This window comes from Pristiophorus japonicus, chromosome 9 (assembly GCF_044704955.1).
Source record: "Pristiophorus japonicus isolate sPriJap1 chromosome 9, sPriJap1.hap1, whole genome shotgun sequence".
NCBI classification, from domain to species: Eukaryota; Metazoa; Chordata; class Chondrichthyes; family Pristiophoridae; genus Pristiophorus; species Pristiophorus japonicus.
The window spans coordinates 225,055,020-225,082,865 of record NC_091985.1 but is presented as its reverse complement, the minus strand read 5'-3'; the positions used below and the strand labels follow the sequence as shown (position 1 = coordinate 225,082,865).

General features: G+C 44.2%; 1 protein-coding gene across 1 annotated transcript in view; it reads right to left on the bottom strand.

Annotated features, from left to right (window-relative positions):
• The window catches only part of LOC139273793 (NACHT, LRR and PYD domains-containing protein 3-like), a 41,512-nt gene extending 16,001 nt beyond the window's left edge, over positions 1-25,511 (bottom strand). The window contains exons 1-5 of the mRNA XM_070890891.1: positions 25,375-25,511; positions 11,074-11,193; positions 7,187-7,353; positions 3,589-3,760; positions 3,418-3,483 (exon numbers count right to left, since the gene is read on the bottom strand). Of these exons, the coding sequence (XP_070746992.1) occupies positions 3,418-3,483; positions 3,589-3,760; positions 7,187-7,353; positions 11,074-11,176 (508 nt within the window). The 5' untranslated portion in view covers positions 11,177-11,193; positions 25,375-25,511. The remainder of the gene's footprint in view (positions 1-3,417; positions 3,484-3,588; positions 3,761-7,186; positions 7,354-11,073; positions 11,194-25,374) is intronic.
• Positions 25,512-27,846: the final 2,335 nt, after the last annotated feature.

Here is a 27,846-nt window from a genome sequence, read left to right as displayed (position 1 = left end):
AATTGAAGAGAATTGGCTGGCTAACAAAAAGCAGAGAGTCGGGATAAATGGGTCCTTTTCGGGTTGGAAATCGGTGGTTAGTGGTGTGCCACAGGGATCGGTGCTGAGACCACAACTGTTTACAATATACATAGATGACCTGGAAGAGGGGACAGAGTGTAGTGTAACAAAATTTGCAGATGACACAAAGATTAGTGTGAAAGCGGGCTGTGTAGAGGACACAGAGAGGCTGCAAAGAGATTTAGATAGGTTAAGCAAATGGGCTAAGGTTTGGCAGATGGAATACAATGTCGGAAAATGTGAGGTCATCCACCTTGGAAAATAAAACAGTAAAAGGGAATATTATTTGAATGGGGAGAAATTACAACATGCTGCGGTGCAGAGGGACCTGGGGGTCCTTGTGCATGAATCCCAAAAAGTTAGTTTGCAGGTGCAGCAGGTAATCAGGAAGGCGAATGGAATGTTGGCCTTCATTGCGAGAGGGATGGAGGACAAAAGCAGGGAGGTCCTGCTGCAACTGTACAGGGTATTGGTGAGGCTGCACCTGGAGTACTGCGTGCAGTTTTGGTCACCTTACTTAAGGAAGGATATACTAGCTTTGGAGGGGGTACAGAGACGATTCACTCGGCTGATTCCGGAGATGAGGGGGTTACCTTATGATGATAGATTGAGTAGACTGGGTCTTTACTCGTTGGAGTTCAGAAGGATGAGGGGTGATCTTATAGAAACATTTAAAATAATGAAAGGGATAGACAAGATAGAGGCAGAGAGGTTGTTTCCACTGGTCGGGGAGACTAGAACTAGGGGGCACAGCCTCAAAATACGGGGGAGCCAATTTAAAACCGAGTTGAGAAGGAATTTCTTCTCCCAGAGAGTTGTGAATCTGTGGAATTCTCTGCCCAGGGAAGCAGTTGAGGCTAGCTCATTGAATGTATTCAAATCACAGATAGATAGATTTTTAACCAATAAGGGAATTAAAGGTGATGGGGAGCAGGCGGGTAAGTGGAGCCGAGTCCACAGCCAGATCAGCCATGATCTTGTTGAGTGGCAGAGCAGGCTCGAGGGGCTAGATGGCCTACTCCTGTTCCTAATTCTTATGTTCTTATGTTCTAGGTCCCTTGCAGTCAGAATCAGGTGAATTCATAATGGGGAACAAGGAAATGGCAGACAAATTGAACAAATACTTTGGATCTGTCTTTTCCAAGGAAGACATGAATAACCTCACGGAAATACTAGGGGACCGAGGGTCAAGTGAAAAGGGGGAATTGAGGGAAATCCTTATCAGTCAGGAAATGGTGTTGGGGAAATTGATGGGACTGAAAGCCAATAAATCCCCAGGGCCCGATCGTTTGCATCCCAGAGTACTTAAGGAAGTGGCCCTAGAAATAGTAGATGCATTGGTGATCATTTTCCAACATTCCATGGACTCTGGTTCAGTTCCTATGGATTGGAGGGTAGCTAATGTAACGCCACTTTTTAAAAAAGGAGGGAGCGAGAAAAAGGAATTATAGACCGGTCAGCCTGACATCGGTGGTGGAATCAATTATTAAAGATGCAATAGCAGCAATTTGGAAAGCAGTGACAGGATCAGTCCAAGTCAGCATGGATTTATGAAAGGGAAATCATGCTTGACAAATCTCCTAGAATTTTTTGAGGATGTAACTAGTAGAGTGGACAAGGGAGAACCAGTAGATGTGGTGTATTTGGACTTTCAAAAGGCTTTTGACAAGGTCCCACTCAAGAGATTAGTGTGCAAAATTAAAGCACATGGTATTGGGGGTAATGTACTGACGTGGATAGAGAACTGGTTGGCAGACAGGAAGCAGAGTTGGAATAAACGGGTCCTTTTCAGAATGGCAAGCAGTGACTAGTGGGGTGCCACAGGGTTCAGTGCTGGGACCCCAGCTATTTACAATATACATTAATGATTTCGACGAAGGAATTGAATGTAATATCTCCAAATTTGCAGATGACACTAAGCTGGGTGGCAGTGCGAGCTGCGAGGAGGATGCTAGGAGGCTGCAGGGTGACTTGGACAGGTTAGGTGAGTGGGCAAATGCATGGCAGATGCAGTATAATTGGATAAATGTGAGGTTATCCACTTTGGTGGCAAAAACAGGAAGGCAGATTATTATCTGAATGGTGACAGATTAGTAAAAGGGGAGGTGCAATGAGACCTGGGTGTCATGGTACATCAGTCATTGAAGGTTGGCATGCAGGTACAGCAGGCGGTTAAGAAAGCAAATGGCATGTTGGCCTTCATAGCGAGGGGATTTGAGTACAGGGGCAGGGAGGTGTTGCTACAGTTGTACAGGGCCTTGGTGAGGCCACACCTGGAGTATTGTGTACAGTTTTGGTCTCCTAACTTGAGGAAGGACATACTTGCTGTTGAGGGAGTGCAGCGAAGATTCACCAGACTGATTCCCGGGATGGTGGGACTGACCTATCAAGAAAGACTGAATCAACTGGGCTTGTATTCACTGGAGTTCAGAAGAGTGAGAGGGGACCTCATAGAAACGTTTAAAATTCTGACGGGTTTGGACAGGTTGGATGCAGGAAGAATGTTCCCAATGTTGGGGAAGTCCAGAACCAGGGGTCACAGTCTAAGGATAAGGGGTAAGCCATTTAGGACCGAGATAAGGAGAAACTTCTTCACCCAGAGAGTGGTGAACCTGTGGAATTCTCTACCACAGGAAGTAGTTGAGGCCAATTCACTAAATATATTCAAAAGGGAGTTAGATGAAGTCCTTAGTACTCGGGGGATCAAGGGGTATGGCGTGAAAGCAGGAAGTGGGTACTGAAGTTTCATGTTCAGCCATGAACTCGTTGAATGGCGGTGCAGGCTAGAAGGGCTGAATGGCCTGCTCCTGCACCTATTTTCTATGTTTCTATGTTTCTATGTTTCTATAAGGAGTCAGCCATAAAGGACCGAGATGAGGAGAAACTTTTTCACCCAGAGAGTTGTGAACCTGTGGAATTTTCTACCACAGAAAGTTGTTAAGGCCAGTTCGTTGGATATATTCAAAAGGGAGTTAGATGTGGCCCTTACGGCTAAAGGGATCAGGGGGTATGGAGAGAAGGCGGGGGTGGGGTACTGAGGTTGCATGATCAGACATGATCATATTGAATGGTGGTGCAGGCTCGAAGGCCGAATGGCCTGCTCCTGCATCTATTTTCTATGTTTCTATGGGCTAACTGGAGCATACAAGATTTGCAAATTTAATAATTCAAAAATCGGAGTGAATTGTAAATTGAGCCGAAGTTGAACTTTTGTTGATTAATCTTGAATCGAAATGACGTTTAATCCTGTTTCCTCAGCCTTTATACCCCTCATTCCCAGATTTTGACATCTAAACAAACTGCTACAGTCAAAGTTTCTGATTTTCAAGTGAAATAAATCTCCATGCCATCACTTACCTTCCAGGTGACTGGGTACTTCGGATAAACTGTGTGTGGTGTTCATATAATCAAATGGATTAGAACCTGTTTAGATTAATTTTCTTTCATGAAATCAGATCTGTGTAATATTATAGTAAAATCTGCAATGTTTAAATCTGAATTTTAATTCAGTGTGTGATTTTACCATACCAAGTTCTTGTATTTCTTTCAGTATTTTGTCCAACTTCGGTAACGTGTGGCGCATTGTCACGAAGGATTCCCACATTGCCCTTCGGGCCTCAGAGCCTTTCTCCATCACCAGATTGAGGAGAAGTTTGGAACTGTCGGCCCGGTTTCCCTTCTCCGCGAGCTCAGTGACTTTCTGTAAAGAATAATAATGAATATATTGAGGAGTGGAGTGAAAGACAAACACTGAGAATGAGATGGAAAGGATCTGTTCAGTGATGGGATCTCCCAGTTGTTTTGAGCACAGAAAGCAGTCACTGGGCCAGGTTTTGATCCATTCTGAAAAGGGGCTGAATATCCTGTAAACATCTTAATTCAGCCATCAACAGGAAATAAATGAGAGAAAGCTAAAATAGAAATCAGAAATATTTTTCTGGGGAGCGAAGAATCACTGAGAATCTGCAGTGGTTTAATGGGATTCGTTTTCTCTGTCCATCAACATGATATCAGTTTACCGATTGACAATATGATGCACTTGTTTCTTACACCTATTTCCTGCTGTCACACTTTGATTTACTTAGAAATAAAACAGCAGCAATTGAGAACTCAAGTTGCATGGAAGGGGCGATTCTGAAGTGATGGGAGCAGCAAGAAAACGGTGAGAAATTACACCGACTAATTGAAACAATCATACCAATCACTTACTTCCTTGGTAATTGAAATGTCAGGCACTCAATTCTTTGTATACCCACTGCCGGTGTGAAACCTTGGTGTACAGGAGCCCGTGTCCAGCAATGGATAGTCACGATTTCCATCAACCGCTTGTATTACTATAGGATCTTTAAAGTATAAAAACATCCCAGGGTGTTTCGCAGGGGGGAAAAAATCAGACAATGAAACCTCAACAAAGCAGGATAAATTAGCAGAGGTGGCCAGAAGCTAGAGATAAAGTAAGCTTTAAGGAGTAGAGGGGAGGTGGAGAGGCAGAGGGGATGTTGGAGTGAATTCCAGAGCATGGGGCCAAAGACAACTGAATGCTCAGCTACCATGGGCGACGTGAAGAAAGGGGGTGAACAACAGGTCAGAGACAGAGCAACTGAGAACTCCAGTGGCACCGGAAGTTGAATGGCTGGAGGAGATAGGGAAGTTAGGGGTCATGAAGTTAATTGAAGAGCAGAATGGGAATTTTAAAATTAAGGCATTTGAGGAGCGGGAGCCATTAAAGGCGAGTGAGCTCACAAGTGATATCTGAATGAAACCTGGGCATCAGCAGAATTTTGGAGTTGCTGAAGATCATAGAAGGTGCAGGGAAGGATGCCGGCCCAGAGAGCATTGGATCAGTCGAGTCTAGACCCACCATGTGAAAGGATAAGTTTTCAGCGGGAGATGGGCCGGGGCAGGGGCGGGTAATGTTACGGAGATAGAAGTAGGGGATCTTGGTGATGGCGAGTATACGGGGTTGGGAGTTCAGCTCAAGGTTGGACCCGGAGATTGCGGACAGACTGGCTTAGTATCATGCAGTGGCCGGGGAGGGGAATAAAATCAAGCGACGAGGAGACGGAGTTGGTGGTGGGGTCACCAACGATGACAACAGTCTTCCTAATGTTTAACTGAAGGAAAATGGGGAGTGACATTCCACACCAAGAGCACAGGGGCAGGTAATTTACCCAGTTGTGTACAGTTTTGGAAACTCAATTGTAGGAAGGAAATAAAAACAATTGAAAAACTGTTCAGCAGGTTCACTGGGAGGTTCCTTGGGATGTGGAATTCCTGTTAGAGGGGATTTGAGAATTATGGGATCATGTTATGCAAATTAAGCAGATTACATGAGGAGTTGATGGAAGACTTCAGTTTCTGAAAGCTTATGAAATAAATATTTACAGATTGTTCCCACGGTTTAGTCAAAGGACACAAATTTAGGCTAATTCTAAGTATTAAGGGTGAGGCTGGATCCATTTATTTCCGTACATGGCGGTTAGAATGTATAATTTAGTTGCAGAAATTCTTGTGGAAGCAAGTCAATAAATCGTTAAAAATAATCTGATTATTTTTGGAGAAAATCAATTTTAGAGGTCATGGACTGAACAAGTGGGTAGGATTAGACTAGATGGGATATTAACGTTAATGTGCAGTGAGCAGGAGGTTGGGATTAGACTGGGTGGGATATTAACAATAATGGACAGTGAGCAGGAGGTTGAAATTAGACTGGGTGGGATATTAACGGTAATGGACAGTGAGCAGGAGGTTGGGATTAGACTGGGTGGGATATTAACGGTAATGGGCAGTGAGTAGGGGTTTGGGTTTGGGTTTAGACTGGGTGGGATATTATCGGTAATGGGCAGTGAGCAGGAGGTTGGGTTTAGACTGGGTGACTCAGGGAAGAGAAAACCAACAATTGCACTGTATTGATGGGGACAGTTTGTTTTTTCCAACCCCACACTGCTATTTTGGCTTGTTTTCTCTGTGTTTCACAATATTTCACCATTTGAGCTCTTCTGTTTTGTTATGTCTGGTCTTCAACCCACAGGGAATATTTTTGTGACATCTAATCTGTTCCCTGATTTAATATTAAATAGTTTCCTGGTCACTCAGCCCATTTCCTTCCCTCTAATTCCCATCTGGTCTCTCCTTTTCCCTGTCCGACTAAAACCGTTTCCCTTTGTTTGGGAACCACACGAGTTGTACCCAAATCATTCCCTGTCCTTTGTACAGATACTGATGGATATTTTCACCTCTCCGTATCGTTGTTTCAGATTCACAATATTTGCAGTTTTATCCATTACTTTGATATTTTGCCTTTTCTATTCTGCAACATTCTACGATTCCAATATTTGATAGTGCAACAATTATCAGTGGCAATCAGATACAAGTTGTACTAACAGGTCAACATTGAGCAGACAATGAAATAATTGCGCTAGTTTATAAATCATTGGTGTAACTGCACTTACATTACGGTGTACAATTCTGGTTGCCTCAATACAAAGGTTATCGCAGCTATTGAAGAGAGTACCTAGAATGGTTGGCAGGGTGGAGGAGTTGGATTAGGAGCTATTGTGTAAATTGGGCATGTCCTCCTTGGAAAAGAGAAGGTTGAGAGGTGATAGAATTGCTGTTTTACTTTGTCCAGTACAGTAGAACCAGAGGGCACGGCCTGTGATTGAAGAAGGGTAAATTAAAACTAATCTGTGGAAACAATTTCAGGGTGTGAGTGGTGAATCTGGGGAACGGGCTCACCAGGGAGTCAGTGGAAACAGTTATTGATTCATTTAGATGCAAATTAGATAGATTTATTTCAGAAAATAACATTTTGGGAAGGAGTAAATGAGTAATTTGAGATATGACATGTGGTAAGTGCAGCATGTTTGGGAGGAACAGGTGACTTTGGATTTATGGTTTCCGAAGTTATCCATCATTGGGGTTTTCCTCACCTCATGTCTAGGTCTGTTGTCGACTAATTGATAGACATCGATTAGTCAACTACTCCATTCTCCTACCAGGCTGTTAGGAGGGGAATTACACAGACCTCGGTCTTTTTTCATCTAGCAATTCCTTTGTTACTATGTTAGGATATCCTGTCAGCTTTGTGATGTTAGCATAATCTAAATTCATTCTGTGTACTTGCGTGATATTCTTGTCCACTGAAATGGTCCTCGCCTGTTAACCACAGGCCGAGTCCCTCCACACCCTCTTCAACCGCCTGTTCCAATCTGTCCCGGTAGAATTTCGTCAACCAGAACAGCTGGTAATCGTCACACTTTGTCAAGAAATAAGTGATGGTAGAGTTCGGATCTATGAACACAAAATTTCACACTAACAAACACCTTTTGAAAACCCATAATCATCGCATGTTCTACATTCCATCAATCTATATAGTCAATTCTTAAAAACCGTGTGCAAATTTGTCAAACATGACTTGTCTGTAGCTGATCGGTTCCAGCATCGCCCGATCATTGCTTGTATCTGTAAATGTTCACTAATTCCACCTCGGAATAGAGATTCCAGAATGTAAGGGGATAAAAGATGACCACTAAAGTGGATACTGAAGGTAGTGAATTGATCTGACACATGGTCCAGATTGTAGGGCTTATCAGTATTAGGAGGGTCTGAGGAATCGGGAGTTCCTCTACCTTACGGTAGGGATTGTAATCGTAAATTGACAGATTGTATGTAAAACTCGCTTATGTATGGGTTTTAAGAAGGGGCAGCAGCATAGCTTGCTACGCAGCAAAGCTTGATGGTTAATGAACCAGCATAAGTAACCAACAATGCATTCACCCTTAGCACAGACTGATTACATATTCAGTGCAGAACACTTGCCAAGGATAGTAGAGCAAGATGTTTGGGAACAAGACAGCAAACTCTGGGAAGCAAGGAATATCCTCTCTATATCCAGAGTACGATGGCAGGCGAGTTCTCATCTGGCACCAATTGGGCCGACATTAGTAATCTTTGCAGAGGGACATAAAGATGACTGAGGTGGGAAAATGATGCTGACACAGGCTCTAAAGGAGGTACAGTTCTATTTCATAGCACTGATTTACAGAGACCAGAAGCTAACACAACATTTTCAAATTTTTATCTTTTATTCATTAATAAGCAGTGTCTAATACATGTGTATGTAAGATAACATCTGACTACTATCCAAATTTATGTTTGTGCAATGTTTATGTTTATGCAACCTTCTCTCTCATTTGTTTTTGCGCACAGTTCCTTTAAATTTGCTGCGCAACCGGCCACAATGGAACCACACGTGCAGTGTCTCTTCCAACAGCAGGAGCTGGGGGACTGGCCTGCGTGAGACCCCGCGACTGATGGAACATTGTGGGGGCGACCCTCAACAGCTCACCAGAACCTGTTCATTGGCCCTCCAGTCCAAATAATTGCCCACCCCTGATCTAGGTCATTAATATAGATTGTAAATAGCTGGGCCCCAGCACTGATCCTTGTGGCACCCCACTAGTTACAGCCTGCCAACCTAATAAAGACCCGTTTATCCCTATTCTGTTTTCTGTCCATTAACCAATCCTCTCTCCATGCTACTATATTACCCCCAACCCCATGACACATTCTCTTGTGTAATAAACTTTTATGTTGCGCCAACAGTTTCAGTAATTCCACTCTCCAGTCTCCGATCCGGCTATTTCCCTTCCTGCAGTCATACCCTTTCCACAGATCCATTCACCCATTCTGGCAAATTATTGTTTTTGATAGGTTCAGATTGTGGACATCCCTTCCCTTCTCCCTGAACTCACTAGTACCCCAAGAACATGAAAACTTCCCCTCCTGTTCCAGCCATGCAGCTGCACATTGGCCTGCCTCATATCTCCCTCCAGAAGCAGCTCAATGCAAAACAATCCGGAGGAGATCACCACGTTGAGGCCTGGAGTTTTAGTCTTGAATGTAATTCTTAATGTTCCCTCTATTAAGGTGTTACTGGTTCAGACCATGGCTATTTTCTGTTATATTTCTGGCACGGACGCATTCTGCCACCTATGCCCACTCGCTGCTTGCCTGATATCTTCTTGCCACCTGGTGGACTCACTTTTAGAGTGGAAGCAAGTCTTCCTCAATTTCGAGGGACTGCCTATGATGATGTTCCTATTCCTGATGACCTCCAGCTGCAAAACCTCAAAAGCCGTGTCCGGAAACTGGGCGGCCTCTGTGGGGTCTGCTGTGCCGGCCATTGTCCCCAATCATGCTTGACAAATCTTCTAGAATTTTTTGAGGATGTAACTAGTAGAGTGGATAAGGGACAGCCAGTGGATGTGGTGTATTTGGACTTTCAAAAGGCTTTTGACAAGGTCCTACACAAGAGATTAGTGTGCAAAATTAAGGCACATGGTATTGCGGGTAATGTATTGACATGGATAGAGAACTGGTTGGCAAACAGGAAGCAAAGTGTGGGAATAAATGGGTCCTTTTCAGAATGGCAGGCAGCGACTAGTGGGGTACCGCAAGGTTCAGTGCTGGGACTCCAGCTATTTACAATATATATTAATGATTTAGACGAAGGAATTGAATGTAATATCTCCAAGTTTGCAGATGATGCTAAGCTGGGTGGCAGTGTGAGCTGTGAGGAGGATGCTAGGAGGCTGCAGGGTGACTTGGACAGGTTAGGTGAATGGGCAATGCATGGCAGATGCAGTATAATGTGGATAAATGTGAGGTTATCCACCTTGGTGGCAAAAACAGGATCAAAGGGGAGATGCAACGAGACCTGGGTGTCATGGTACATCAGTCATTGAAAGTAGGCATGCAGGTACAGCAGGCAGTAAAGAAAGCAAATAGCATGTTGCCCTTCATAGCGAGAGGATTTGAGTATAGGAGCAGGGAGATCTTGCTGCAGTTGCACAGGGCCTTGGTGAGACCACACCTTGAGTATTGTGTGCAGTTTTAGTCTCCTAATCTGAGGAAGGACATTCTTGCTATTGAGAAAGCGAAGGTTCACCAGAGTGATTCCCGGGATGGCAGGACTGACATATGAAGAAAGACTGGATCGACTAGGCTTATACTCACTGGAATTTAGAAGAATGAGGGAATCTCAGAAGCATATAAAATTCTGATGGGATTGGACAGGTTAGATGCAGGTAGAATGTTCCCGATGTTGGGGAAGTCCAGAACCAGGGATCACCATCCAAGGATAAGGGGTAAGCCATTTAGGACCGAGATGAGGAGAAACCTTTTCACCCAGAGAGTGGTGAACCTATGGAATTCTCTACCACAGAAAGTTGTTGAGTCCAGTTCGTTGGATATATTCAAAAGGGAGTTAGATGTGGACCTTCCGGCTGAAGGGATCGGGGAGTATGGAGAGAAGGCAGGAATGGGGTACTGAAGTTGCATGATCAGCCATGATCATATTGAATGGTGCAAAAAAAAAAGAAATTTGATGTTGGTTTTCCCAATAGCGATGCAGCTTCTCCGTCTGGCGTCTGTTGAACTTTTTTGCCTCTTTTGCCTCGTTCTCACTAGCTTGATCAGTTCTGGCTCAAAGGGCCGAATGGCCTGCTCTTGTACCTATTTTCTACGTTTCTGTCACTTATAAGTTGCCTACAGCCAAAGTGCCCCTCCACTTTTAGCAGTGCTGGTTGTCATTATTTGGCTTCAGCAACGGTGAAATTGACGGCCTTCATTCTGCATGCGGCCAATGCGCAGTGCAAGTGGCGCTGACAACTGCCACTTAATTATTTGTATTTAAATTAAAGGGATGGGTACAATTGAGGGTTTATTTGCAGGCACGTGATTGAGCAAATGTTCACAGGCCGCCGCCCATTCTGTGCATTAAAAGCAATTTCTACCCCATTCGCACTTCTGTCAAAAAAAACCTCTTGGTACAATACAGGGCTAGAGAACAGAAATAAGAATATTCCACAAGTATAGACGGTAACAATTGTTTGATATTTTAAACTGTTTTTATATTTTTACAGATCGGTAAGAGAATGGGCAGAGTTTTGCTGTAGTGGTTGAAGTGTTCCAAAATGATTTAGTTGAAATGCGTTTCGTTATACTAACCAGGAGAAGGAGTCACTTCACTTGTGCCGGTTCCTCCGGTCTGATCATATTTCCTTGCAGCAGGGTGTTGAATACGACATTGTTTACTTGATGGATTCCCCATCTCAGTTAATTTGTTATCTGCAAAACAGTTCATTCCAGGTTACAGCAGAGTGTGAAGTCTCCCATCCCTGGTACCATTCTAGTATGTCTCTTCTGCACCCTCTCCAAGGCCTTGGCCTCCTTCCTAAAGGGTGGTGCCCGGAATTGAAACCAATACGTAATCTGAGGTCTAACTAGATTTAGCATAACCTCTTTGCTTTTTTACTCATTTACTCTATTAACAAAGTCAAAAGATCCCATATGTATTTTAACATGCTTCGCAACTTGTCCTGTCACCGTCAAAGATTTGTGTACTTATGCTTACAGATCTCTCAGCTCTTGCACCCCTGTTAAAATTATACCATTTAGTGCATATTGCCTCTCTACCTTCTACCTGTCAAAATATATCATTGACACCTCCGTTAAATTGCATCTGCCATGTGTCCGCCCATTTTGAGAGTCTGTTTATATCCTCCCGACGTCTGTTACTAACCTCCTCACTGTTTTCTACATTTCTGAGTTTCTTGTCATCTGCAAAATTTGAAATACCCAAGTCCAGGTCATTAATATGTCACTAACAGCAATGGTCCTAATGGGGCAGTGAGAAACACCACTCTACACTTACCTACAGTCTGAAAGACAACTGTTCACCACTACTCTCTGCTTTCTATTACTAAGATAATTTCATATCCATGCTGCCATTGACCCTTTAAGTTTTGCTAACAATTCTATTATGCGGTACTATTTCAAAAGTCTATTGAAAGTCCATATTCGTTAAATTAATCGCACTAATCTGACCAACCCTCTCGGTTACTTTGTCGAAGAATGCGATCAAGTTAGTGAAGCAGGATTTGCCTTTAACAAATCCGTGCTTATTCGCTTATATTTTCAAAATGCCAGTTCATTTTGTCCTGGGTTATTGTCTCAAATATCCCCAGCACTGACATTAGGCTGACTGACCTGTAGTTTCTGGGCTTATCCCTCTCCACATTTTGTAAACAGGGGTGCAACATTTGCAATCCTCCAGTCCTCTGGCACCACTCTCTTATCAAAGGAATATTGGAAGATTGTGGCCAGAGCCTCCACAATTTAAACCCTTAGTTCTCGGAATAACGAACGATGCAGTCCAACCAAACCAGGTGACTTTTCTACTTTGAGGACTGCTAACAATCCTCTTTATTTTTATCCCAGCCAAAATTATGACAGTCTCCTACTTTACTGCTACATTGGCAATATTCACTTCTCTAGTGAAGACAGATGCAAAGTACACAATTAGTACCTCTGTCTCCACATTAAGACCAGCCACTCCATTCCTTTGACTACCCGGTTACTCCAAAAAATTATTCAAGGTATTGAAGTGATTTGTGGCATTGTAATGATGTGATAGTGACAGTATGAATAGGAGTTCTTTACTGCATACTAAAATCAAATCTATCGCAAAACCGGCGTGAGGAAACAAAACAAAAACCCTCAACTTTTACTTAAAATAATACTTTAAAAAAACAGCAGGTAATCTACAATAACAGCACAATGGCAGTAAAAAAAATAATAATCTATTGCTGCTCCTTCAAAAGCTCATGTGCCATTAGAGTTTCTCATTGTAGAGGGAAAAATAGAGTCCACCCCACCCACAAAATACTATATCCTGACGGTCTGGGGTTTTTCAGTTCGATACATGAAACTTGAGGCCTAATTCAGGCTTCACTCAGGGCAAGTCCCCAGCTCCACAGGAACTTCCCATCACATTCTAATACTGTGAGCAATGGGAGCCACTCGGTCTTCGCCTAGGGAGGGCGTGTAGTGAAGGCCAGGTGAGGTGGGGCCGAGGAACAGTAATTTATTGCACTCCGGGCAGGATTTGCATGAATATAATGGATATTGTACCAGGGAGGAAGCTTGCATCCAATCTCCTAACAACAACTTGTATATGTATGGCCCATTTAATGTAGTTAATCATCTCAAGGCCCTTCACCGCAGGTTTATCAAAATAATTGACACTGAGCCACATAAGCTGATATTAAGACAGATGCCCAAAAGCATGGTCAAAGAGGTAGGTTTTCAGGAGCGTCTTAGAGAAGGAAAGAGCTTGAGATGCAGAGGTTTAGGGAAGCAATTTCACAAATTAGGGCGTTGGCAGCAGAAGGCACGGCCTTCAATTGTGGAGCCAGAGGTGGTGGTCCTCCCTCTTTCTACCAATGACATAGGTAGAAAGAGGGAAGAGGTCCTGCAAGCAGATTTTAGCAAGCTAGGAAAGAGATTAAAAAAGGAGGACCTTAAAAGGTAGTAATCGCCAGATGCCACGTGCTAGTGAGTACAGAAATAGAAGGATGGAGCATAGAAACATAGAACATAGGTGCAGGCGTAGGCCATTCGGCCCTTCGAGCCTGCACTACCATTCAATATGATCATGGCTGATCATGCAACTTCAGTACCCCATTCCTGCTTTCTCTCCATATCCCTTGATCCCTTCAGCCGGAAGGGCCACATCTAACTTCCTTTTGAATATATCTAACGAACTGGCCTCAACAACTTTCTGTGGTAGAGAATTCCACAGGTTCACAATTCTGAGTGAAGAAGTTTCTCCTCATCTCTGTCCTAAATGGCTTACCCCTTATCCTTAGACTGTGACCCCTGATTCTGGACTTCCCCAACATCAGGAACATTCTTCCTGCATCTAACCTGTCCAATCCCATCAGAATTTTATATGTTTCTATGAGATCCCCTCTCATTCTTCTAAATTCCAATGAATATCAGCCTAGTCAATCCAGTCTTTCTTCACATGTCAGTCGTGCCATCCTGCACTCCCTCACTAGCAAGAATGTCCTTCCTCAGATTAGGAGACAAAACTGTACACAATATTCAAGGTGTGGCCTCACCAAGGCCCTGTACAACTGTAGTAAGGCCGCCCTGCTCCTATACTCAAATCCTCTTGCAATGAAGGCCAACATGCCATTTGCCTTCTTAACTGCCTGCTGTACCTGCATGCCAACTTTCAATGACTGATGTACCATGACATCCAGGTCTCATTGCATCTCGCCTTTTCGTAATCAGTCACCATTCAGATAATATTCTGCCTTCCTGTTTTTGCCACCAAAGTAGATAACCTCACATTTAACTACATTATACTGCATCTGCCATGCATTTGCCTACTCACCTAACCTGTCCAAGTCATCCTGCAGCCTCTGAACATCCTCCTCACAACTCACACTGCCACCCAGCTTACTGTCATCTGCAAACTTGGAGATATTACATTCAATTCCTTCATCTGAATCATTAATGTATATTGTAAATAGCTGGGGTCCCAGCACTGAACCCTGCGGCACCCCACTAGTCACTGCCTGCCCTTCTGAAAAGGACCCGTTTATTCCTACTCTTTGCATCCTATCTGCCAACCAGTTCTCTATCCATGTCAATACATTGCCTCCAATACCATGTGCTTTGATTTTGCACACTAATCTCTTGTGTGGGACCTTGTCAAAAGCCCTTTGAAAGTCCAAATACACCACTATCACTGGTTCTCTCTTGTCCACTCTACTAGTTACATCCTCAAAAAATTCCAGAAGATTTGTGAAGCATGATTTCTCTTTCATAAATCCATGCTGACTTGGACCGATCCTGAAATGTGCTGCGATTATATCTTTAATAATTGATTCCAACGTTTTCCCCACTATTGATGAATGCGTAGCTGGAGAGATGGTGCAGGAGGGAGGGTTTTAGATTCCTGAGGCATTAGAACCTTCTGGAGGAGGTGGGACCTGTACAAGCCAGACGGTTTGCATCTCAACAGGGCTGGGACCAATACCCTCGCCGAGGTTGCGGGGGGTGTTGGTAGTGCTGTTACGGAGCTGGGGAAGGTTTTCAACTATCTCATAAGGGTGATGCAAACCTGAGAGTAGATTCAGAAGGGAGAGAAACAAAGCTGGAAATGGAAGGCAGAAAATTAGTAAGCGAGTTTGGAAGGCAGAAGAAACAAACTCTAGAAAATAGACAACAAGGGAGTTTTACTGTGCTAAATGGTAAAAAAAAACTTCAATGCAAGGCTTCGTGGGCATAAGGTGGATCATCTGAGGGCACAGATAGACACGTGGGCCTATGATAATATAGCTATTACTGAGACATGGTTGAAATAAGGGCAGGTATGGCAGCTCAACATTCATGGTTACAGTGTTTTCAGACGGGATAGAGAAGGGTAAGAAAGGAGGGGGGGTCACAGTACTGATTTAGAAACAATTACAGCTGTCAGGATGGATGATATGTTAGGACGGTCTGCACCTAGGCAGGACCGGAACCAATGTCCTAGGGGGAGTGTTTGCTAGTGCTGTTGGGGAGGAGTTAAATTAATATGGCAGGGGGATGGGAACCAATGCAGGGAGACAGAGAGAAACAAAAAGGAGACAAAAGCAAAAGACAGAAAGGAGATGAGTAAAAGTGGAGGGCAGAGAAACCCGAGGCAAAAAACAAAAAGGGCCACTGAATATAAAGGGGCTGCAGGAGGGGTCAAAACTAAAAATCGTTTAAAAACTAGTATTAAAACACTCTACCTAAACGCACGCAGCATTCGAAATAAAGTAAATGAGTTGACGGCACAAATCATTACAAATAGGTATGATTTGGTGGCCATTACAGAAACGTGGTTGCAGGGTGGCCAAGACTGGGAATTAAACATACAGGGGAATCTGAAGATTCGGAAAGATAGACAAGAAGGGAAAGGAGGTGGGGTAGCTCTGTTAATAAAGGATGATATCAGGGCAGTTGTGAGAGATGATATTGGCTCTAATGAACAAAATGTTGAATTATTGTGGGTGGAGATTGGAGATAGTAAGGGGAAAAAGTCACTGGTGGGCGTAGTTTATAGGCCCCCAAATAATAACTTCACGGTGGGGCGGGCAATAATCAAGGGAATAATGGAGGCATGTGAAAAAGGAACGGCAGTAATCATGAGGGATTTTAACCTACATATTGATTAGTCAAATCAAATCGCACGGGGTAGCCTGGAGGAGGAATTCATAGAATGCATACGGGATTGTTTCTTAGAACAGTATGTTACAGAACCTACAAGGGAGCAAGCTATTTTAGATCTGGTCCTGTGTAATGAGACAGGAATAATAAACGATCTCCAAGTAAAAGATCCTCTCGGAATGAGTGATCACAGTATGGTTGAATTTGTAATACAGATTGAGGGTGAGGAAGTAGTGTCTCAAACGAGCGTACTATGCTTAAACAAAGGGGACTACAGTGGGATGAGGGCAGAGTTGGCTAAAGTAGACTGGAAACACAGACTGAACGGTGGCACAATTGAGGAACAGTGGAGGACTTTTAAGGAGCTCTTTCATAGTGCTCAACAAAAATATATTCCAGTAAAAAAGAAGGGCGGTAAGAGAAGGGATAACCAGCCGTGGATAACCAAGAAAATAAAGGAGAGTATCAAATTAAAAACCAATGCGTATAAGGTGGCCAAGGTTAGTGGGAAAATAGAAGATTGGGAACATTTTAAACGACAGCAAAGAATGACTAAGAAAGCAATAAAGGAAGGAAAGATAGATTACGACGGTAAACTTGCGCAAAACATAAAAACGGATAGTAAAAGCTTTTACAGATATATAAAACGGAAAAGAGAGTGACTGAAGTAAATGTTGGTCGCTTAGAAGATGAGAAGGGGGATTTAATAATGGGAAATGTGGAAATGGCTGAGACCTTAAACAATTATTTTGCTTCGGTCTTCACAGTGGAAGATACAGAAACCATGCCAGAAATTGCTGGTCACAGGAATATGGGAAGGGAGGACCTTGAGACAATCACTATCACTAGGGGGGTAGTGCTGGACAGGCTAATGGGACTCAAGGTAGACAAGTCCCCTGGTCCTGATGAAATGTATCTCAGGGTATTAAGAGATGGCGGAAGTTATAGCAGATGCATTCGTTATAATCTACCAAAATTCTCTGGACTCTGGGGAGGTACCAGCGGATTGGAAAGCAGCTAATGTAACGCCTCTGTTTAAAAAAGGGGACAGACAAAAGGCAGGTAACTATAGGCTGGTTAGTTTAACATCTGTAATGGGGAAAATGCTCAAAACTATCATTAAGGAAGAAATAGCGGGACATCTAGATAGGAATAGTGCAATCAAGCAGACGCAGCATGGATTCATGAAGGGGAAATCATGTTTAAATAGTTTACTGGAATTCTTTGAGGATATAACGAGCATGGTGGATAGAGGTGTACCGATGGACGTGGTGTATTTAGATTTTCAAAAGGCATTCGATAAGGTGCCACACAAAAGGTTACTGCAGAAGATAAAGGTACGCGGAGTCAGTGGAAATGTATTAGCATGGATAGAGAATTGGCTGGCTAACAGAAAGCAGAGAGTCGGGATAAATGGGTCCTTTTCGAGTTGGAAATCGGTGGTTAGTGGTGTGCCACAGGGATCGGTGCTGGGACCACAACTGTTTACAATATACATAGATGACCTGGAAGAGGGGACAGAGTGTAGTGTAATAAAATTTGCAGATGACACAAAGATTAGTGGGAAAGCGGGTTGTCTAGAGGACACGGAGAGGCTGCAAAGAGATTTAGAAAGGTTAAGCGAATGGGCTAAGGTTTGGCAGATGGAATACAATGTCGGAAAGTGTGAGGTCATCCACCTTGGGGGAAAAAAAAACAGTAAAAGGGAATATTATTTGAATAGGGAGAAATTACAACATGCTGCGGTGCAGAGGGACCTGGGGGTCCTTGTAAATTAATCCCAAAAAGTTAGTTTGCAGGTGCAACAAGTAATCAGGAAGGCAAATGGAATGTTGGCCTTCATTGCGAGAGGGATGGAGTACAAAAGCAGGGAGGTCCTTCTGCAATTGTATAGCGTATTGGTGAGGCCGCAACTGGAGTACTGCATGCAGTTTTGGTCACCTTACTTAAGGAAGGATATACTAGCTTTGGAGGGGGTACAGAGACGATTCACTAGGCTGATTCCGGAGATGAGGGGGTTACCTTATGATGATAGATTGAGTAGACTGGGTCTTTACTCGTTGGAGTTCAGAAGGATGAGGGGTGATCTTATAGAAACATTTAAAATAATGAAAGGGATAGACAAGATAGAGGCAGAGAGGTTGTTTCCACTTGTCGGGGAGACTAGAACTAGGGGGCACAGCCTCAAAATACGGGGGAGCCAATTTAAAACTGAGTTGAGAAGGATATTCTTCTCCCAGAGTGTTGTGAATCTGTGGAATTCTCTGCCCAAGGAAGCAGTTGAGGCTAGCTCATTGAATGTATTCAAGTCACAGATAGATTTTTAACCAATAAGGGAATTAAGGGTTACGGGGAGCGGGCGGGTAAGTGGAGCTGAGTCCACAGCCAGATCAGCCATGATCTTGTTGAATGGCAGAGCAGGCTCGAGGGGCTAGATGGCCTTCTCCTGTTCCTAATTCTTATGTTCTTATGAAACATCAGCAAAAGAGTCAATATGGGTGGAACTGAAGAACAAGACTGGGGCAGTCACACTGCTGGGAGTGTACTATTAACCGTCAAACAGTCAGAGGGAGATAAAAGATCAAATATGTAGGCAAATTTCTGAAGTGCAAAAACAATAGGGCAGTAATAGTAAGGGATTTCAACCATGCTAATATTAACTGGGATAGAATTAGTCTGAAAGGTATAGAGGGTGTAGAATTCTTAAAATGCATTCAGGAGAACTTTTTTAGCCAGAACTTTGGAAGCACAATAGAGGGGGCGGTTCTTAACTTAGAATTAGGGAATGAAGATGGACAGGTGGAAGGGGTATTAGTGGGAGAGCAGCTAGATTTAGGTTAGTTATGGAAAAGGACCAAAATGAACCAGGAATAAAAGTTCTTAATTGGGGAAAAGTCAGTTTTACTAAGCTGAGATGTAATTTAGCTAAAGTAGACAGGAAACAGCTACTTGATGGTAAATCAGTGTCAAATCTGAGGGAGGCATTCCAGGAGATAGTGAGGGTTCAGAGCAAGTATGTTCCCTTAAAGAAAAAGGGTGGGGCTGACAAATCTAGAGACAACTGGATTGCAAGGGGCATACAGGTTAGGATAAAGAAAAAAAGAGAAGCTTATGACAGGAGGGCTCAATGCTGCAGAAACTGTAGGAGTACAGAAAGTGCAGGGGTGAAATTAAAAAGGAAATTAGGAAAGCAAGGAGGGATATGAAAAAATATTGGCAAGTAAAATGAAGGAAAACCCAAAGATGTTTTATAAATATATTAAGAGCAAGTGGATAACTAATCAAAGAGTAGTGCCCATTAGAGTCCATAAAGGCACTATGTGTGGAGGCAGAAGACGTGGGTATGGTTCTTAATGAATACTTTAAATCTTTTGTCACAAAAGAGAGGGACAATGCAGACATTGCAATCAGGGAGGAGGATTGTGAAATAAATATAGTGAGAAAGGAAGTATTAAGAGGTTTAACTTCTTTGAAAATGTATATTACCCAAGGAAATTTATCCCACGCTGATAAGAGAAGCAAAAAATGAAATTGCAGAGGCTCTGACCATTATTTCCTAATCCTCTGTTTACACCTGTGGTGCTGGAGAACTGCTAACATTGTACCGTTGTTGTAAAAGGGAGAATGGGATAGATAGAGTAATTACTGGCCAGTCAGCCTAACCTCGGTGGTGGGAAAATTATTGGAAAAAATCTGAGGGACAGGATAAATATTCATTTAGAAAGACATGGATTAATCAACGACAGTCAGCATGGAATTGTTAAGGAAAGGCCGTGCTTGACTAACTCATTGAAATTTTTGAGGAGGTAACAAGGAGGGTCGATGAGGGTAGTGCGTTTGATGGAGTGTATATGGATTTTAGCAAAGCTTTTGATAAGGTACCATACGGCAGTATTCCAGGTGTGGCCTCATCAATACCTTATATAGCTGTAGCAAGACTTCCCTGCTCCATCCCTTTTGCAATAAAGGCCAAGATACCATTGGCCTTCCTGATCACTTGCTGTACCTGCATACTATCCTTTTGCATTTCATGCACAAGTACCCCCAGGTCCCGTTGTACTGCGGCAGTTTGCAATCTTTCTCCATTTAAATAATAACTTGCTCTTTGATGTTTTCTGCCAAAGTGCATGACCTCACACTTTCCAACGTTATACTCCATCTGACAAATTTTTGCCCACTCACTTAGCCTGTCTATGTCCTTTTGCAGATTTTGTGTGTCCTCCTCACACATTGCTATTCCTCCCATCTTTCTATCGTCAGCAAACTTGGCTACGTTACACTCATTCCCTTCTTCCAAGTCATTAATATAGATTGTAAATAGTTGGGCCCCCAGCACTGATCCCTCCGGGACCCCACTGGTTGCCAACCATAGAATGAACCATTTATCCCGACTCTCTGTTTTCTGTTAGTCATCCAATCCTCTATCCATGCTAACCCCGTGAACTTTTATCTTGTGCAATAACCTTTTATGTGGAACCTTGTCAAATGCCTTCTGGAAGTCCAAATACACCACATCCACTGGTTCCCCTTTATCCACCCTGTTCGTTTCATCCACGAAGAACTCCAGTAAATTTGTCAAACATGACTTCCCCTTCATAAATCCATGCTGACTCTGCCTGACCGAATTTTGCTTTTCTAAATGTCTTGCTACTGCTTCTTTAATAATGGACTTCAACATTTTCCCAACCACAGATGTTAGGCTAACTGGTCTATAGTTTCCTGCTTTTTGTCTGCCTCCTTTTTTTAAATAGGGGCGTTACATTTGCAGTTTTCCAATCTGCTGGAACCTCCCCAGAATCCAGGGAATTTTGGTAAATTACATGCAATGCATCCACTATCCCTGCCACTACTTCTCTTAAGACCCTAGGATGCAATCCATCAGGTCCAGGGGATTTATCTGCCTTTAGTCCCATTATCCTACTGAGTACCACCTCCTTAGTGATTGTGTTAAGTTCCTCCCTCCCTATAGCCCCTTGGCTATCACTGTGACCAGAAGAATGCTTCCAGTGGGGTTCCACAAGACTCAATACGAGAACCCTTGCTTTTTGTGGTATACATCAATGATTTAGAATTGAATGTAGGGGATATGATTAAGAAGTTTGCAGATGATACAAAAATTGGCCATGTGGTTGATGATGAAGAAGAAAGCTGTAGACTGCAGGAAGATATCAATGGATTGGTCAGGTGGGCAGTACAGTGGCAAATGGAATTTAATCTGGAGATGTCTGAGGTAATGCATTTTGGTAGGGCTATCAAGGCTTGGGAATGCACAGTAAATGGTAGGACACCGAAGTGTAGAGTGCATATCCACAGAGAATTTGAGCTACGAGGAAAGATTGGAAAGGCTGGGATTGTTTTCCTTGGATGAGAGGAGGATAAGGGAGACCTAATTGATGTGTATAAAATTATGAGTGGATCGGAAGGACATATTTCCCTTAGCAGAAAGTTCAATAACCAGGGGCATAGTTTAAAAGTAATTGGAAGGACGTTTAGCAGGGCATGGAGGACAAACCTTTTCGCCCAGAGGGTGATGGGGGTCTGGAACTCACTGCCTGAAAGAGTAGTAGAGGCACAAACGCTCATCACATTAAAAAAGTACTTGGATATGCACAAGTGCCATAACCTACAAGAGCTGGCAAGTGTAATTAGCCTGGGTAGCTCTTTGACGGCTGGCAAGGACATAATGGGCTGAATGACCTCCTTCTGTGCTGTAAATTTCCATGGTTTCTATGGTTATCTATTAAAATCAGGATACTCAAGAGGCCACAGTTGAAGGAGCGCAGATTTCTCGGAGAGTTGTAGGGCTGGTGGTTACAGAAATAGGGAGGGGCGAGGCCATGTAGGGTTTTGAAAACAAGACTGCGACAGTTCGGGGAAATGGTGGGTTTGCAAACTTGTTATTTTAAGCAGAGAGACTTCTCTATTACAACAGAACATTCACACGAACAAATCCATCTCATTAAATTCACTGTTAAATGGACCATGTCAGAAAATTGTGGATTTGCATGCAGCCGGCGAGAACTAATTGGAGTGTTTAAAATGGTAAAAGGATTTGATTGAGTAGATAGAGAGATTTAATGCGGTGGGACTCCAGAACAGTGTGGGGTGGGGTGGGGTGGGGTGGGGAGGTTGCAAGCTTAAAATTAGAGCTATGCCATTCAGCAATGAAATCAGGCAGCACTTTTCCACACAAAGGTTAGTAGAAGTGTGGAATTCCTTCACCAAAGATGTATGGAGTCTGTCGATTTAAATTGTTCAAGACATTAGGAGACACTTTTTTTTTTATTAGTTAAGGGTATCAAATGAAACTAATCAAAGGCAGGTAGATGGAGTTAAGATACAAATCAGCCATAATCTAATTAGAGGGAGGAACGAGCTTGAGGGGCTGAATGCCCCTCCCCACCCCGTTCCTATTAGCTACATTTAATTATCTGCTGAATAATGGAGCAGCATGGAGGCCCCGACATGAACGAGAACTCCAGCGGCAGATCGGGGCCATAAAAGGAGCAGCACGGGCCTTCGGGAGCAGCGTGGAGGCATACTACTTCAGGGAGCAGTGCGAGCTGGTATAGGAGGGCGATAGCAACGAAGAGTGACATCATCAAGGTCCAGGTCGGTGATTGGAGCGTGGGCAGATACAGGAATGGCGAGGTCGGGGCGAAGGAGCGGCGAGAGACTGTAGAGGGACGTGATCGGGGCCAATTTATATGCCTCTTCCTTGGATTTAACACTATCCTTAATTTCCTTTGTTAGCCACGGTTGAGCCACCTTCCCCGTTTTATTTTTACTCTATACAGGGATGTACAATTGTTGAAGTTCATCCATGTGATCTTTAAATGTTTGCTATTGCCTATCCACCGTCAATCCTTTTAAGTATAATTCGCCAGTCTATTCTAGCCAATTCACGCCTCATACCGTCGAAGTTATCTTTCCTTAAGTTCAGGACCCGAGTTTCTGAATTAACTGTCACTCTCCATCGTAATAAAGAATTCTACTCTGTTATGGTCACTCTTCCCCAAGGGGCCTCACACAACAAGATTGCTAATTAGTTCTTTCACATTATACATCACCCAGTCTAGGATGGCCAGCTCCCTGGTTGGTTCCTCGACATATTGGTCTAGAAAACCATCCTTAATACACTCAAGGCAAACACCGAGTCTCTACACTGAAAGAAAGCTGAAGCCAAGCGTAAATAATGGAAGGAGCGCACGGCAAACCAAGCACCCTACCCACCTGTTCCTTTAACCACTGTCTGCCCGACCTGTGACAGAGACTGTCATCATAAGCAGTCCCTCGATCGAGGATAACTTGCTTCCACGTCAAAAAGTTCACGGGTGTTTCAATGATGGACCTAAAATTCCAGGTCTGAACTAAATCTTGAAGGGTGGAAGATGCCTGTGCTTGGATTTTTTTTTAAAATGTGTGGTGACCATTGCACAGCAGGCACCACACGGGCTGGACAGAGCTAGGTCTTGGTTCAGTAGCAAGGGTTAACCAAGACAACTGGAGACCTGCTCTGCTGCACGGACATAGTACGCACACATATAGCAGTGTGGGCTGGCCCGTGCTGCCCCTGGGCCCTAAACTCTCGCCTCCCCTGGGCCCCAATCACATCCCTCTACAATCTCTCGCCGCTCCTGCTATACCTACCCATGCTCCAATCACCGATTGGGGGAACGTCCCGCATTGGACTCATCAGCCACATGAGAACTCATTTTTAGTGTGGAAAGCAAGTCATCCTCGACTCCGAAGGACTGCCAAAAAAGAACTAATATTAACGCTAATGTGTAATGTTACGAATCATGTAACCTTAAATAGTGAAACGATGCACAGTATCTTTGGAATATCTTTAGGGGTCTTACATTCTCAGTATGTAAAGCCATTATGTGAAACCATTTTATGTAAAGATTGATGATGGGCCTCCTACCTGTTGGTAATTTCAGTAATTATATGAAGATTAACGATCAGGATCCTTCTATCTGTGTGATTGGTGGATTCTGCCCTGAACCGATTTCCAGCTTAAACTTTCCCGAGGTTTGTTTCTCTCTAAAGGGAGCGGGCTCTGCTTTTTTGCCAGTTTGACAATAACCTAATTGACGTGAACTTATTTCAGCTGAAACAGAAATCCCTGCTCCATCCTGCAACCTAATTCACATCCCTTCCAACCTGACATTGACAAACAACAGTTAATTGGGATCATGTTTTATCTCCGAAGTTGCTCTGATGCTGTGACTGGATCATGTTCAGTCCAGGGAACCAGAGGCTGATGTTCCAGCTGCTCGGCAGAGAGCGATAGATAATCGGCCAGTGGGAATGTGTTAACCCTTTACTGAGCCGACCCGTGTGTTCGCTCTGAACTGCTGCTCCAGCCTTTGATCAGTTAAATAACTAAACGGTTCAGTGAGGGAAAAATAAGAGCACATGGTGCCAGAAATGACCAGTTCCCAATCCTGTTTACTGAACTGCGAATTCTAAAAATGGGGAAGCGGCGCCGCTGGACCAGGATAGAGGTAAATCCCCAGAGTTTTTGTTCCTGCTTTCTGTCCCGCAACCGCTCCTAAAATGTGTGGGTGGGGAGACCATGAGTGGGTTTAACCCTGAAATCCTCGGTGCAAAATGGACCGTCCTCAGTCACGGTCTGAACCCACACTCCGAATTGTTACAGTCGCGAGGAACAGAAAGCTCCCAGCGCCGGGGAGCAGATCTGACCGAGGGAAATCGGCTCTGGGAGAAGGAGAAAATGCTCATAAACAAACAAAATGAAGCTTCGAAACTCCATTAACCTTACCGTGACCCGCAAGGATTTTCTGTCTCTATTTCCGTGCAGATTTTGCAAGTTATATATTTTGTTATTTCACTACAAGAAGAAGTTCCTTGTTTGATTTGAGCAAGTCATCAATTGGGAATTTGATTTGCTCCGTGTTCTGTGAGATTCCGAGCTCCGCCCTCTGTGTGAAATCTGCTGCCGGCCCTCAGGGTGGATTTCAGCTCTTAAACATTCCTCAGTTATTTCAGAACAGGGAGCGGCCTCACTGGTGAAATCAAATCCAAGCAGTTTGGCAATTGGCCACCACTTCAATTGTGAACAAAGTTAGTTATATGTTTTCATCTGTTAAAGTCACAGAATTCCAGGACAGTAAAGATCAGATAATCGGTCAAGGGAATCTACGGGAAAGTTTGCAAAGTGTTGCTTCACATAACCGCACACACTCTTCCGCCCTGCGTCCAGTCTAAGCTAAACAGCGGAGCCCAGAAACTTACCTGGGTATTGACTGGGGAGTCGGTCAAACGTTCGGTCGGAGATTTTCTTTTTCTATAGATTTGAATAAACCAAGTCCTGTAATTGCTGTTTTTTGACCTGCCAGCTGCTAACCTGTTGTGTTCAGGCATTGACACTCGGGCCAGCCCAGACAGCCCCGCCCCGCCTCCGGGTCTTCCAATAATAATCCTGTTGTTCAGTCGATAAACAGTGAGCCAGGTCAGAACAACCCGCTCCCTGGCACCGCCTCTGGCGGGGCAAGACAACACTTGTTCAGTAGGTTGTTTTTTTTTAGATGTGGAGGCACAGTGCAGTCCTTCTCACAGATCTGCGTTAACCGCAGCAATGCACAAATACACCCTGCGGGCTCTAGCCATTTTAATGCAATGAACAGAACAACAGGTGGCGGCAGATCCGATAACGCCCGCTGTGCTCCACCGTCCCAAACGAATTTCTAGCCCCGAGGTAGGGTGAGATCAGCTAACTCTACAATCCGGGATGGAACTAGGACGCCTCCTGCTCTGTGTGAGGTTCAGTAACACAGAGTGTGAGATCAGCCAACAGCACAGGTTGGGGATGGAACTAAGGCGCCTCCTGCTCTGCATTTGGCTCAGTAACAAGACTGGTGAAATCAGCCAATAACAGAAATTTACAGCGCAGAAGGAGGCCATTTCGGCCCCTCGTGTCTGTTGTGTATCTGTAAAGCATGCACTCCCATGTTCCGCCACCAGGGGGGCACATCCCCTGAAGTCCCAAGGGATCCCAGCATCCCTTGGGAGCACTGTATATAAGCTGGCCCCTAAGGCCTGTTCCTCACTCTGGAGTGTCTTAATAAAGACTGAGGTCATTGTTACTTTAACCTCCATCTGTGTTAGGAACACAACAACTGGCGACGAGTACACGAATCCAACGCAAAGATGCAGCAAACTCTGGGCATCCTGGAGAAATTCTCGGAGGGTGAGGACTGGGAAGCCTATGTCAAACGACTCGACCAGTACTTTGTAGCCAACGAGCTGGACGGAGAAGGAATTCTGCAAAAAGGAGAGCGGTCCTCTTCGCGGTCTGCGGGGCACCGACCAACAGCCTCATGAAGAATCTTCTGGCTCTGGTGGAACCCACAGATAAGTCATATGGGGAGCTGCGTACACTGGTTCGGGAGCATCTTAATCTGAGGGAGAGCGTGCTAATGGCGAGGTATCGGTTCTACACTTGCCAGCGATCTGAAGGTCAGGAAGTGGCGAGCTACGTCGCCAAGCTAAGGCGACTTGCAGGACAATGGCTACCTGGAGCAGATGCTCAGAGACTTTTTTGTACTGGGCATTGGCCACGAGACCATCCGACGAAAATTTTTGACTGTAGAGACACTGACCCTCAGTAAGGCCATTGCAATAGCACATGCGTTTATGTCCACCAGTGATAACACCAAACAAATTTCTCAGCACACAAGTGCTAGCAATGTTTATAAATTAACTGGAACTGTGTTTGTGAGCAGAAATGTACAGGGCAGAAACCACGAGTCTGCAACTGCCAGCAGGCCTCGGGTGACCCAGATGACTCAGAGTCTGCAACAAAGGATGAATGCAAGGCAATTCACACCTTGTTGCTCTTGTGGGGGCTTGCATTCAGCCGATTCATGCCACTTCAAAGGTTATGTTTGCAAGAACTGTGGAACAATGGGGCACCTCCAACAAGCTTGCAGATGAGCTGCAAGCTCTACAAAACCTGTTAACCACCATGTGGCAGATGAAGATCAGTCCATGGTAGATCAAAGCAATTTCGAGCCTGAGAGAGAGGAGGCAGATGCTGAAGTACACGAGGTGCACACATTTTCAATGAAATGCCACCTATAATGCTAAATGTAAAATTGAATGGCTTGCCCATAGCCATGGAACTGGACACTGGTGCTAGCCAATCCATCATGAGTAAAAAGATGTTTGAGAGACTGTGGTGCAACAAGGCACTCAGACCAGCCCTGAACCCCATCCACACGAAACTGAGAGCATACACCAAAGAGCTCATCACTGCCCTGAGCAGCGCCATGGTCAAGGTCAGCTTCGAGGGCACGGTGCATGAACTGCCACTCTGGATTGTCCCAGGCGATGGCCCCACTCTGCTTGGAAGGAGCTGGCTGGGCAAGATCCGCTGGAACGGGGATGACATCCGAGCGCTGTCACATGTCGATGAGGCCTCATGTACCCAGGTTCTTAACAAATTTCCTTCCCTTTTTGAGCCAGGCATTGGAAACTTTTCTGGGGCGAAGGTGCGGATCCACTTGGTCCCAGAGGCACGACCCATTCACCACACGGTGCGAGCGGTACCTCACATGATGAGGGAGAGAGTGGAAATCGAGCTGGACAGGCTGCAATGCGAGGGCATCATCTCCCCAGTGGAATTCAGTGAGTGGGCCAGCCCGATTGCTCCAGTACTCAAAAGTGATGGCACAGTCAGGATTTGCGGCGATTCAAAAGTAACTA